Source organism: Trichechus manatus, unplaced genomic scaffold (genome assembly GCF_000243295.1).
Source record: "Trichechus manatus latirostris isolate Lorelei unplaced genomic scaffold, TriManLat1.0 scaffold00026, whole genome shotgun sequence".
Taxonomy (NCBI): Eukaryota; Metazoa; Chordata; class Mammalia; order Sirenia; family Trichechidae; genus Trichechus; species Trichechus manatus.
Window position 1 is genome coordinate 10,990,511 of NW_004443962.1, and position 14,614 is coordinate 11,005,124.

Here is a 14,614-nt window from a genome sequence, read left to right on the forward strand (position 1 = left end):
GCCCTGTTAGTCTTGTTTTGTTTATGGGGCTGTCTAATCTTTGGCTGAACGGTGAACCTCAGGAATGACTTCATTAACGAGCTAAAAGGGTGTCCAGGGGCCATACTCTCGGGGTTTCTCCAGTCTCTGTCAGGCCAGTAAGTCTGGTCTTTTTTTGTGAGTTAGAATTTTGTTCTGCGTTTCTCTCCAGCTCTGTTCTGGACCCCCTGTTGTGAGACTTGGTAAAATTTTATAACAATTGCTGATACGGTGGGCAATAAATTGGAGCATCTCAAGATGAAGGGGGTGTGGGTGGTGGATGGGAGACTGCTCACTTAGCTTCTTCTTTGCCCCAATAATCGTCCCTGAGATACTTCCCCAGAATCTCAGTGCTGAGTGGGACACAGGCAAAAATCACTCCTGGCGCCCGCTCTCCCTTCCTGGCCAGATTTACAGATGAGGAAACCTGGGTCCAGGGAAGTCATGCAACTAGGCACAATGGAGTTAGTTTGAGAGCTGGGGCCAGAACCCTCTTGTTCTTACTCTTGGTCCACTGCTCTATTCCCTAGTTCATACCATGGAGCAGGTTTGTCTTGTTTAGCTGAATCTGGTATGCAGAAATAAAAGCAGAATGGTTGCCTCCTGGGTGTCTAAATGCTGGTAAAGAAACACCCTGCCCAACAACGAAGTGGAATGTGATGGTGGGTAATTAATGTACAGTACTCCTGGCTGTCTTTCAGCCTAGTAATTTATTTCTTTATTGGAAGTCCTTGAGGGAGAATGAAAGTGTCTGTTTTAAGAATTGGGAAGACCGAGCATGTCTTGTCTTTCTCCAGTCTTTATTTCTGGATCCCCCAATCTGTGGGTCTCATGGTAAGGTGGGGTCAGAGGAAAGCAGCTTTGACACTTTCTTCATTCCCCATTCCCAGTTAATCACCGAGTTCTAATGCTTAGTCCTAGGATCTACCCCTTCTTTTTTTTATTCCAGGCAACAAACTTCACAGTAACCTACGTTAAGCGTCCTGACCATCCCCTTTCCTCTAGGCCTGCTACCTCTCTACTTCCAACATCCTCTCCCCAGCTAAAAGGTTAACCTACCTAGGTTAATCTTTCCTCCTTCTCTCTAATCCTCCATCGAAGAACCTCCACTAGCTCCCAGCATCTTCTAAGATGGGCTACAGCTCTTTGTTTAGAATTCAAGGCTTACTAATTCTGGCGTCATTAACTTGGGCAGCTTTGCCCCTGCTGATATGGGACATGCTCTTATTGCCACCCTTTCCCTCAATACATACTCCTCTTCTCCCTTGCTTTTGTCTAGCCATACTATATTGGTTAACTTGAACATTTATTTTCTAAATTTTTAGAGCGCTTAAAATTTGTCCCAAGCCGTTTATCCTGTTTTGCATGAATTTATTTGTTCTTTAATTCAGAAAACAATTATTGCATGCTATGTGTAAGGCATTGCGCTGGCAAACAAAAACAGACATAGCCCTGGCCTTCATGGGCTTATGGTCTAGAGGGGAGATGGACATTAACTAAATAACCACACAAGAAAATATAGAAATACAAGTGGCAAAGGGTCATGGAAGAGAGGTACTAGGTACAGCAAGAGCATATAGTAGAAGCCCTCCCTGAAGAAGTGATGCTTGGGTTGAGAGCTGAGAAATGATTATTGCAAACCAAAGGCACAGCATGTGCACGACCACTGGATAGAAGCTCAGTGAGTGTGAGAGATGGGAAAAATGCCACTGTGACTGAGGAATGGATCGGATATGCATGGCTTTATGGGTCATGGTGGAAGGTTTTGTGTTTAACTTAAGAGTAATGGAAAACTGCTGGAGGTCTTTAAGGGGTAGGAGGAATTGATACTTTGAAAAGCTCACTCTGGCAGCAGTGTGGAATCCGCATGGAGGGGAGCCAGGCTTTGTGCAGGTGCCAGTTAAGCTGTTGGCAGTGTCCGGCTAGAAATGATGATAGCTTCTACTAGGGTGGTAGTGAAGATGGAGAGAGAGATAGATTTCAGAAATCCTAGGGGATAAATAATCTTGATGATGGATTTTTATTTGGAGAGTAAAGGAAAGAGAGAGACGTTACAGATGGCTCCTAGTTTTCAGTCTTGCCCGTTCAACGAGATGGGAAACATGGAGAGAGAACCAGGTTTGTATAGAAGGATGATGATTGGGATTTTGGACTTGACTTAGAATTTCAAAAACCAGGAAGAGATATTAAGAGCATTTGGAGATGTGGTTCTGTCTAGTCTCTTATTGTACAATAGTAGGATTTAATATTCAAAGCTTTAACAGTTCTAAGCAACCCTATAGAACTTATCTGTGTTTACTCGTTCATTGTCTGACTCTTCCACAAAGAGCATAGGTTCCAAGAGTATAAGAACCTTGTCTCTCTTGTTGACTACTCTACCTCCATCGTCTAGAACAGTCCTTGGCTAATAGTAAGTACTCAATAAATGGATGAATGAGTGACCCCCAAAGGGCCATGGCATATAGAAATTTGTCATTCTGGTGAGGCCCAAATTTCCACATGCTCTGAGATTAGTGCATAGGGACAGGGATGAGTCACTAACCTGGGTGACTACTGACTTTGGAAAACCCCGAGCATCTATATCACAACCAGGTCTTGTTGTCCTCTCCCCTGATAACCAAAAGGATGCAAAGTTAAAACCACCTGAGTAGTCTTTTTTTTTCCACCTAGTAGGTTATCAAAATTTTTAAGAGACTGACATTTTCCCTTGTTGGAAAGGTTGTGGTGAAACATGGAACTATCATGCATTGTTCATGGGAACATAAATTCATTTCCTGTAATCGCTATTAAAATATAAAGGCTTATTCCCTTTGACCTACCAATCTCACTTTGAGAACTATGCCCTGATGGTATCAAAAAGTAGGCATGTGAAGAGATAATTATATATGGATATTTATTTCAACATTGCTTACAATAGTGAAAACTCAAAAACAGCCTAAATAACCATCCTTAGGAAAATGCGTAAATTATGGTTCATCTGTACAGTGGATTTCCATGTAGTCACTGTCATGGATTGAATTGTGTCCTCTAAAAAGATATGCTTAAATTTTAACCCCTGGTACCTATGAGTAAAGGAGCTCTGGTGGTGCAATTGCTAAGCACTCGGTTGCTAACCGAAAGGTCAGCGGCGCGAACCCACCAGGGGCTCGGTGGAAGAAAGGACCTGGTGATCTGCTCGCGTAAAGATTACAATCTAGGAAACCCTATGGGGTAGTTCTACTCTGTCACATGGGGTCGTTATGAGTCAGAATTGACTCTATGTCACCCAACAACAATATCTATGAATGTGACCTTGTTTAGAAATAGGGTCTTTGAAGATGTTAAGTTAATATGAGATCATATTGGAGGGGGGTGGGTCCTAATTCCTTCTGAGTGACGTCCTTGTAAAAGAGGAGAAGAGACACAGAGAGACAGACAGAGGAAAGACGGTTATGTAACGATGATGGAGTTATGCTATGGCTGCAAGCCAAGGACCGACCACGTGGAACCACCAGATGCTAGAAGAGTCAAGGAAGGATCCTCCCTTAGAGCATTTGCAGAGAGCATGACCCTGTTGACACCTTGAATTCAGACTCCTAGACTCCAGAACTGTGAGACAATAAATTTCTGTTCTTAGAAACCACCTAGTTTTTGGTACTTTGTTACAGGAGCCGTAAAAAAAACTAAGATACCCAAAAACCTATTGCCATCAAGTCGATTCCGACTCATAGCAACCCTATGGGTCAGAGTAGAACTGCCCCATAGGATTTCCAAGGAGCACCTGGTAGATTCGAACTGCCAGCCTTTTGGTTAGCAGCCGTAGCTCTCAACCACTATGCCACCAGGGTTTCCAAAAAAAAACTAATATAGCCACTAAAAAAGAAAATAGATCTATGTATACTGATATACAATATGATGATAAAGGATTAGTTTGAAAAAAACAAAATTGCAGGTCAATGCACATGATATGATTTATTTTAAAAAAAAAAAAAAAACAGCATAGGAAAAGATGTGGAAGGATGCACACCAAATCATCAACAGCGGTTACCTCTGGAGAGTGGAATTGATAGCAAGCAAGGAAGAACTTTTAACTTTATACCCTTCTCTGTTGTTTGAAATGTCTTATTTTTTTTATGCATTTTATATTCCAACCCCATTCCAATCGAGTCAATTCTGACTCATAGCGACCCTAGAGGACAGAGTAAAAAGAAAAAAATGTTTCCATTAAAAATGGTTAAAATAAATTTATGAATATTACTTAAATCTATGAATATCCTTTAAAAGATTAAAGCTCAACCGTTTAGGAAACTTATTCAGAAAACAGGGTGGTACCATGGAAAAAGTATAGGCTTTGGAGTTTTAGAGGTCTAAGTTTAAATCGTAGTCTCTGGGCATCGTGAATGGTTAAGCACTGGACTACTAACTGAAAGGTTGGTGGTTCAAACCCATCCAGGAGTTCCTTGGAAGTAAGGCCTGGTGCTCTGCTTCTGAAAGTTTGCAGCCTTAAAAATCCTACAGAGTAGTTACACTCTGCACACAGGGGTTACCATGAGTCAGAATCAACTCAACGGCAAATAACAACTTTAACTCTAGAGGGTGGTGGTGGTTCAGTGGTAGAATTCTCACCTTCCATGTAGGAGACCCGGGTTCCATTCCCGGCCGGCGCACCTCAAGTGCAGCCACCACCCGTCTGTCAGCGGAAGCTTGCACGTTGCTATGATGCTGAACACGTTGCAGTGGAGCTTCTAGACGAAGAGAGCCTGGGAAGAAAGGCCTAACAATGTACTTCTGAAAAATCAGCCAGTGAAAACCCTATGGATCCCAATGGTTAGATCCCGTTGTGCATGGGGTCGCCATGAGTCAGGGCTGACTCGATGGCAGCTGACAACAAGAAGTTTATGTCTAGCTGGTTTTAATCAAGTTACTTAATCTCCCTGAGGATTTTCCTCATCTATATAATTGAGATAAAATAAGGCTTATCTCATGGTTTTGTGCAAAGTTTAAATGAGATAAGGTTAGACCTAATACCACATCTAGCAACACAGCAAGTGCTCGGTATAAATCAGTTTCCTTCCCAGGGTAGCCACGTGCTCAGCACCACCCCTAGCCTAGCTCTGTTGAGTAGCACACCAGACCAGTGTTAAACATGTGATACCTAGAAGTGAGTCCTCCCCCTACCCCACCTCTCTGCTGTGTGCCTCCTCCCCTTTCCCAAGCCTCTCCCTTACTTCTTGTCCCTTACTCACTGCCAGTATCTCTTCCCCTCGGTTTCTCTCATATTTGCACTGTTATCTAAGGTAATGTTACAGATACTGATGGCAAATATACTCGGGGAGATAGCTTACTCCGACGTAAACTCTGATAGGATTGAACCTGTGTGCTTTTTGTTAACCTGCTTTAGTGGAGCAGAGGTGCCCCTGCACCTGAAAAACACTCAAACTGAGAACGTCCATCACTGTGAGCACCAGCTCACTGCCTTTGGCCGGAATAGATCATGATCACCTCCCTATCTACTGCCTCCCTCCAAGCAGGACCCTTCCTGTGGAAAGGAGAGGAAGAGTCATCCAGTCCTCCAAAACCAGTTCTTAGTTTAAAAAAAAAAAAAACCTTTGTACCTCCTGCCCTATGCTGTGTGGATGATATGTTCTAGGAACTGTAAAACATCTTGCCCAATCTGATACTACACAGGGAAGACAGACTGAATAAATAAATGTACAAAGATAATCCATGTATTTGAGAACACATGGCGTTTAGCTGTAAAAATTCTCTTCTTTCGCTGGTGTGTTTTCCTTCCGCTTTAATGTTGGACGGTAGTCCCCGCTCTGCACAGCGGTGTAGTCTTGGAAAGTACCTCATGGGAGAAAACAGAGAATCCCCTTCCCCTTCTTTCCTTCCCATGAGCTTTACTATCTCATCTAGTTACCTTTCTACTCCTCAGTGAAAGATCTCTCTCCCTGCCTCTCACAGAGGAAGTAACCTATGAATGGGTTTACCAGGGTATGAAGCTAAACACAGCTTTGAAATTGTTTAATGCGCCAGCTTGTTTTGTAAAGACAAGATAGTAATAACAGTTTACATTTGTATCATTTTTATTCCTTCAAATGCTTTGATATGCTTGGTCTCAGTTGATTTCAGGTAGTCATAGTAAGTACAAATGGTAATAATAGCTGATGTTTATTGAGTGTCTACTATGTGCTAGGCACTCTGCTAAATGCTCCACATTTATTATCTCATTTAATCAACATCATAATCCCATTAGGCAAGTATTATCATCACCTCAGTTTTGCATATGAAGAAACAATTGTAGTTCAGAAATAACTGGCCAGTTCTTTGAGCTGAGGTGAGTAGGGGCAGAATCTGAACTCAGGACATCAGGCTCCAGAATTAAAGTTTCCAAGAGAAAATGAAAGAGACACCTAGGAAATTAGGTGTCAGTGAGTTGGGGAAAAGGAAATGCTATAGGATGAAGGAAGGCTGAGCAATAGACAGAAAATGGAAGAATCTGGAAACGTGGTGGTTAGCTTAAAAGAGCAAAGATGCACCAAAAATGCCGAAACCCGTTGCCATTGAGTCGATTCCAACTCATAGCGGCCCTACAGGACAGAGCAGAACTGCCCCATACGGTTTTCAGGGAGCGCCTGGTGGATTTGAACTGCCGACCTTTTGGTTAGCAGCCGTAGATCTTAACCACTGTGCCGCCAGGGCTCCATAAAATGCAACCAGAACATGTATAATCAGGGGATTTATATTTTGGAAGCTGTTCATGTGTTCAGCCCAGAACCGGCTGCTGTTGGCGTCTTGAAAAACTTTACCTGCTTAGTACTGTGCGTACCCAACACAGTTAATTTTTCAGAGACGTTAGAGACTAAAGGAAAAGAAAGAAGGGAGATGTTTTGCCCTTGAGATGGATTATCTTGCTACTTCCTTTCTTTCTATCCTGCTCCCCGCTCCCCAGATCTGGAACATCCTGCTACTTTTTGACATCTACCACCTGACATCTACTTGGAAAGTCAAGTTTGCCTACTTGGGAAAAAAATGGGTTTTAATGTCAGCAAGACCCTAGTTCAAATGTGACGTTGACACTTATTAGGTGCATCTGTTTCCCGGGACTGCTGTAACAAAGGACCACAAAGTGGGTAGTTTAAAGTGAGAGAAATTTATTGTCTCACAGTTGTGGAGGCCAGAAGCCTGAATTCGGGGTGGTGGCAGGGCCACATTCTCTCTGAAGGCTCTGTCTCTCCCTCTTCTGGTAGCCCCAGGTAGTCCTTGGCCTGCAGCTGCAGCATAGCTTCATCTCCACCTCCATCATCACAAGATGTTCTTCCCTTTGTGTCTCTTCTCCTTCGCTGTGAGACCACCACTCATACTGGATTAGGACCAGTGTGCTCCAGCATGACTTCATGTTCACAGATAACATCTTCAAAGACCCTATTTCCAAACAAGTTCGTATTCACAGATACCAAGACTGTGGAAAGGACTTCGACCTATCTTTTTAGGGGACACAATTCAATCATAACATTATTGGGCACATAAGGAATTGGCTTATCCTCTCTGAACTTCTATCGCACATATATGAGCAGGACTGATGCCCACTCTAGGGAATTTCGTGAGGATTCAAGACCATGTATGTGCACCGCCCGGTGCGCAGTACCTACTAGAGGCCAGCAGCTACGACTGAGAAGAAGGGAGCAGAGTTTGCTGGGCTACTCAGTACCTCTTCTCTGGGGACCCTTTCCCACTCTCCCTGTGTGTGTGTGGCAGGGTGGGGAGCAGGAGGTGAAGTTCTGGGAACTCTGTAGGATGCTGTGAGGTTGGCAGACACCTGGGAGGCGTGTGAGTGAGCTCAGCATGGTCAGAAGGTATGGAAACCTGGCATATCCCAAGGCTCGAAATTCACACAAGGGATGAAATAGAAGAGAAGGGGAAAGAGTACCCAGGCAACCAAACGAGCACTGACGTTGGTAAGGGTGACTTGGGTCACCCCGGATGTGGTTTGCCCACAAAAAGCACATTCATGTAAGGGGAGCTGACTGCGTATTCCCTCCCTCAGGGTGTCAGATTCAACAATCTTCAAAGCTACCTCAGAACAACTTCTGGCTCCAACCCAATTCCCTTCCCTGAGCCCCCAGCAAACCCACTCCCTCCCAAGTGCTCCACCTCTATATAAGTAAAGTTGACTAGAGTCCTTTTAATAAACTGCTAATTATGTCAAATTACCATTCATCCAAATAAACAATATGCAGTTTATTAATCATGCTGTCCAAGTAACTGCTGCAGTTGTATTTTAATTACTGCTCATATGGCATGGTCCCAAGCTCCAGTTATTTGCAAGCATTTGAATAGCAGACATCTTCCTTTATTTAAACGGTAGCCAGGCAGAGTAACAAGAGCAGTGCTGAGGGTCAGAATCTTGACTCTGACCCCCTTAGAAAATGCACAACCACAGACAAGTCACTTAATTTTGCCAAGCCTCAGATTTGTTGTATATCAAGTGGGCCCAGCTTGTCTCCTCGCAGGGATCACATTCAGTGTGTAAGAGAAAATATTTTCAAGTGCGATGTGAACCTACGGTTTTGTTTGAACCACAAACCAGTGTTTTCCTCTCTATTCCACGGTCAGTGTGGACAGTGGCACTCCCTTCACTGTCAAAATCTCAACTGTAGCTGCCTCTACTGCTCAGTTAAAGGCTTGGTGGGTAAAAGCTCTGTGGTCTATTTCAGGCCAGTTCTGGAAAAAAAAAAAAAAAGAAAGGGATGGTGTGGGGTGGGGGCAAAAAAAAAAAAAACAGGTTATGAAATAAAGAGAAAAGTTGGTGGTTCAAACCCACCCAGTGGCTCTGCAGAAGAAGGCCTGGTGATCTGCTTCCCTAAAGATCACAGCCAAGAAAACCCTATGGAGCAGTTCTACTCTGTAACACATTTGGTCGCCAAGAGTCCAGGGCTGACTCAAAAGCAGCTAACAACAATAACAGGCTTGAGATGCTGGTCACTGACCTTCCATTGCGATCAGTGCAGTCCTGGCCTTCCTGGAATTCTACAGCTGGTAGACACAGCAGCTATTTTCCCCCAAAACTACTCCACATTTAGTCTCAAAATAATGTTCTTTTTTCAAATCACTGCTGAAGAAAGAAGTCATCCTTCTTCCTAAAAACGCCGCTTTCACCCTGTTACTGTTCTTCAGAAGAGCCTTCGGTGATTGTCCATGAACTAGAAATAGACACTGGAGTAGGATTTTTACTCCGCCCCGTCTGCCCTGCCTCCCACTCGCCACCCTTACCCTACTTTTCTTATCCCCTCTATCTCCCATAAAGCCAATTATGTTGCTTTCCTCTAGGTTCCCCAAGCAACTACTCCTTCTGAGAAGGGTCATTGCTCGCTTCTTTCTTCATCTTTGAAATAATTAATTCCCTGCTCCCTTCACCCTTTTAATGTCTAATTTTAATCCTAGCTGAGCTTTAGGGTCTAGGTTAAATCTCTTCCTTCCATGAAGTCTTCCTCCCCACTCATCTCCCTCTGCACTTCTGCAAAGCTGCTCTCCTGCACAGCTGTCACAGGAGCTTGCCCATCACAGCCCTGGAAACAGCTGGGGTCATTTCTGGGGGCCAGAGTCTGTCCTGAGCAGCACTTTGCTCTCTCTCCATGGAAGGCGAGAAAAAGGGGTACAGGTTCCCCTCACAGGCCTCAGAGAACTGTGTTATGCTGGCTGAGGCCAGAAGGTGAGGCAGGACTGAACCATGCAGCTCTGGCCATCAAGATCTCCCATCTGCTCTGTAAGGAGGAACTTTGATTGTTCTGTTCATGGGAGGTAAAAACCAGTTGCTATCAAGTTGACCCTGACTCATGGCAACCCCATGTGTATCAGGGTTTTCAATGACTGATATTTTAGAAGTAGATCATCAGGGCTTTCTTCTGAGTGCCTCTAGGTGGACTCAAACCTCCAACCTTTTGGTTAGCAGCTGAGTGGGTTAACCATTGGCCCCACCGAGGGTCTCTTTGTGTGAGGTAACTCCATCAAAATGCAGCTGGCTCTACCTGAGAACTCTGCTCGGGTGACCCTAGCTTGAACCCCTTTCTCTTGGCCCTTGTAATAAGGGAGTGGAGGGAAAGAGACTCATACACTAACACAGCAGCCCTACGTGCCAGGCACCATGCCAAGCACTGTAAGTGAATTACCTCATTGAGTTCTTGCAGTGACCTGATGTGGTTAGTACTATTATTAAACCTAGTCATAGCTGAAGAAAACGAAGCTCAGAGAGATTAAGTAACTTGTCCAATGTCCAAGTAAGTAGTAAAGTTTGATTTGAACCCAGTTGTGTCTGAGTCAAAAGCCTGTGTTTTTATTTTTGTTTTTTTAATCCGTGGTTCTCAAAGTATGGACCCCGAACCAGTAGATCAGTATCTACTGAAAATTTGCTAGAAATATTAGTTCTTGGGCCCTGTCTTAGTCATCTAGTGCTGCTCCAACAGAAATACCACAAGTGGATGGCTTTACAAAGAGAAATTTATTCTCTCACGGTCCAGTACGCTACAAGTCCAAATTCAGGGCATCAGCTCCAGGGGAAGGCTTTCTCTGTCGGCTCTGGAGGGAAGTCCATGTCATCAGTCTTCCTTTTGTCTGGGAGCTTCTCTGTGGAGGAACCTCAAGTCCAAAGGATGCGCTCTGCTCCCGGCACTGCTCTCTTGGTGGTATGAGGTTCCCGTGTATCTCTGCTCGCTTGTCTCTTTTATATCTCAAAAGAGATTGCATTAAGACACTAATCTGGTCAACCTCATCAGTATAACCTCATCACAGTGATAGAATTTACAACACACAAGGAGATCACATATGATCTCATCATAGTGGTAGAGTTTACAACACATAAGGAAATCACATCAGATAACACAATCATACAGTACTGGGAATCATGACCTAGCCAAGTTGCTACACACATTTTTGGGGGGACACAATTCAATCCATGACAGGCCCCACTCAAGTCCTACTGAATCAGAAACTCTGGTGATAGAGCTCAGCGATCTACAAGCCCACCTGGTGAATCTGATGCACGCTGAAGTTTGAGTAGTACTGCGCTACACCACACCTTCCCACTAGAGTATCCCCTAATAACTGAGCCTGGAAACAACATTCCTGGAACATTCCAGGAAGATACTGGTTACGTGTGAACCCCTTACTGTGCCAGAGTCCTACCTGACATTTCTGTACCTTCTAGTTTCTCATCAAGGTAACCCTGGGGCTTTAAGTATGTCTGTAGGTTTGGAGGATATAGAGAGGGCATTTTACAAAAGAAAAAGGAAAAACTCCGAATTCCTTCGAGTCTTTCTTGATAAAGTTTTGTCACCGTCTGATCGTTTTTGCCTTATTTCCTCTGTGCTTATGTTGGCCGCCTATAGTCAATTTCCACTGGGTAATATATTCTTGGTTATTCTTTCAATCATTTATTCCACAAACATTTGTTGGGTACCAAGCAGGTAACAGGCATGGCACAAGGTGCTGGTGTTTGAACAGTGAGTTAGAGACAAACCCAGTCGGCCTCCTCAGAGTCTCCAGCAAATAGGCCATCACCAAGAAGTGTGAGAAGTGCTGCTTGGGTATGAGACGGGACACTTTGGGAATACAGAGCTGAGTCCCCTCTCCCAGACTTGCAGAGTCAGGGAAGGCTTATTGAGGGAGTTGAGGTTTAAGCTGAGGATCTAAAGAATGAATACTAATTAGCCCAATGAAGGAGTCGTATCAGTTAGGGTTCTCCAGAGAAACAGAAAAACAGAATCAATAAACCAGATGCAGTCAAGTTGATTCTACCTCATGGAGACCCCATGTATGTCAGAGTAGAACTGTGCTCTGTACAGTTTTCAATGGCTGAGCTTTCAGAAGAAGGTTACCAGGCCTTTTTCTTCCAAAGCACCTCTAGGTGTACTTGAACCTCCAACATTTTGGTTAACAGCCAAGTGTGTTAACTGTTTACATGACCCCAGTGCAATAGAGAGAGAAAGAGAGTTTAAGGAATTGGCTCACGAGATTGTGGAGGCTGACAAGTCTGAAGTTTGTGGGGCAGGCCCACAGGCTGGAAACTCAGACAAGAGTTGATGTTGTAGTCTTGAGTCTGAAATCCACAGGACAGGCTGGCGAGCTGGCAGTGCCAGCTGTTACAATCTTGAGACACAATGCTTTCTTCTTTTGAAAACCTTGGTGTTTGCTCTTAAGGGCTTCAACTATTGGACGAGGGTAATATCCTTTACTTAGAGTCAACTTGTTGTAAATGTTAATCAATCAACAAAATACCTTCACAACAACATCTAGACTGGAGTTTGACCAAACAACTAGGCAGCATAACCTAGCCAAGCTGACACATAAAATTAATCATCATAGGAGTGGAGCTGGTAGCCGGTGATATGGAAGAATGTTCCAGGCTGAGAAATACACACACGTGAAGACCCAGAGAAGAGACAGAGCTTAGAACAGGAAGGACTGAAATGAGTTCAGATGGCTGAAACCCTGAGTGTGCGGTGGGGCGTGAAGGAAGATGAGTCAGGAGAGAAAGGCAGAAGGCAGAGCTGATGAGCCTCATAGGCCTGGTTATGAAGTTTGAATTGGATCCTTAGGGAAATGGGAAAACATTTTAAGCAAAGAAGTGACATGAAAAAGAAATGTATTAGAAAGACTGCTCCCTACAAATATGGCCTTATTTTAATATATAATTGTTTTCGTAGTTGTTGGATGTATTATCACTGTCAGTGGACTCTTCGCTCTTGGGAGTGGTCCTTAGCCATTTTTCTCCTACATGTCCCCCAGGTGACTAGTGCAGTCCCCTCCCCGCCCCTGCCAAGCCACATAAGAACTCAGGTCTGCCTATGAGCTACCCAGCCAAGGTCAGGCAGGGGGGCAGGTATTTATGTTTTGCTCATTTGCATTGCTTTTATTATCCCATGAGCAGAAGTAGGTCACTCCTCAGAGACCTGATCTGATTTCAGCATTGTCTCCTGGCTCTTGGTTTCAGGGTGCCTGTCCTTGCTGGTGACGGTCCAGCAGACAGAGCGGTACGTCACCCTGTTTGCCTCAGTCATCCTCAAATGTGACTACACCACCTCTGCCCAGCTCCAGGAAGTGGTGGTGACATGGCGCTTCAAGTCCTTCTGCAAGGACCCCATCTTTGACTACTACTCTGCGTGTGAGTGTCCCCCATGCCCTCGCTCTCACTGGGTCACAGGCACCTCAGTGAAGTATTATACTTACTACTTTAGGGACTGGGATTACGTAGGATCACAAATCCTTATAGTAAGAAGAAGCCATAGAAATCACCTAATGCAGTTCCCTCATTTTATAGATAAACAAGCTAAGCCCTGGGCTGATGAGATGACGTGTTTAAGGTCACATACTATTTTATATATTTTTAAATGTATGTCCCACCTTGTTCTAAAATGTTTTAAGTCAGCTCAGATGTTAAGTAGAAGGGAGAGAAAGTCCTGCCTCCTGGTCCGTTCCTGGTTCCACATCAGCACGCTAAGATGATGAGGCCGACCCATCACCATCATCCCCTTAGGATGCCAACAAGAACAGACTTCTATGCTCCTCAGGATACACGGGACCTTAGGGGTCATTGGTGAAGACTCCCACTCAGCACCAGCTTCCCTCTACACAGCCTTCCTGGTGGGTGGTCATCCCCTTCTGACTAGACCCTTTCAGGGATGGAGTGCTCACTGCCCCATAGGCAGCCCACTTATTGTTGGACAACTCCTCTTTAGTTTAGCGAAGTCCTGCCTCTCAGTAATGATGGCCTCACTCATCTCAGTTCTGCATCTGGAGCCGAAGCTCTTCCCTGGCTGCCCCCTCTGCCCTCTCTCAAGGGAGAAAGGAATCCAGATCCCTGCAGTCAACCTGAAGACAACCTTAGGAAATTTCAAGAAATGAAATAGATACCCTGTTCATAGAAAGGAAGTGAGCTTCATGAGATGATGAAAAAGAAGGGGGGAGGCATGTGCTTTACCATTCGTAGATCTGGGGCTAAGGTCTCACAGTATGATTTGAGTAGGACCACAAAAACTGACTATCTTAGCTACCCACTGAACCTGACATGGCCCCCACAAGACCCCTCTTTAATTGAGGCATTGCTTCTTGGGGATTACTCTTCAAATGCCTGGGTTAATCGGCCACTGGCAGATTTGACAGCTTTCAAACCTTATATTGTAAGAGAAGGTGGATGAACTCCATGGGAGCTGAGGCTGGGGTGACTTAAAAAATGAAGCAAGGGAAGTTGGGATGGGAAACAGCGGGGGTCAGCCAGGATTTGGAAATGATGGCCCATGGGAGGGGTTTGAAGTCTTGCTTCTCAAAGGGTGGTCCCTGGACCTATAGCATTGGCATCACCTGGGAGCTTATTAAAAATGCAGCCTCCCGCTGTGGGGACCATGGTCTCAGGGAACATGTAGCTCAATTGGCATGACACAGCTTATAAAAACAATGCTATATATTCTACCTTGGTGAGTAGTGTCTGGGGTCTTAAAGCTTGTGAGCGGCCATCTAAGATACTCCACTGGTCTCATCCCTTTGGGAGCAAGGGAGAATGATGAGAACAGGATACAACGAAAAGATTAGTCCGAAGGACTAATTGTCCACAGCTACCAAG

The 14,614-nt window shown here is 44.5% G+C and overlaps 1 protein-coding gene across 2 annotated transcripts in view; it reads left to right on the forward strand.

Annotated features, from left to right (window-relative positions):
- The window catches only part of ILDR1 (immunoglobulin like domain containing receptor 1), a 37,652-nt gene that overhangs the window by 6,412 nt on the left and 16,626 nt on the right, over positions 1–14,614 (forward strand). For both annotated transcript variants that reach the window (XM_004373634.1, XM_004373635.1), the window contains exon 2: positions 12,989–13,159. In XM_004373634.1, the coding sequence (XP_004373691.1) occupies positions 12,989–13,159 (171 nt within the window). The remainder of the gene's footprint in view (positions 1–12,988; positions 13,160–14,614) is intronic.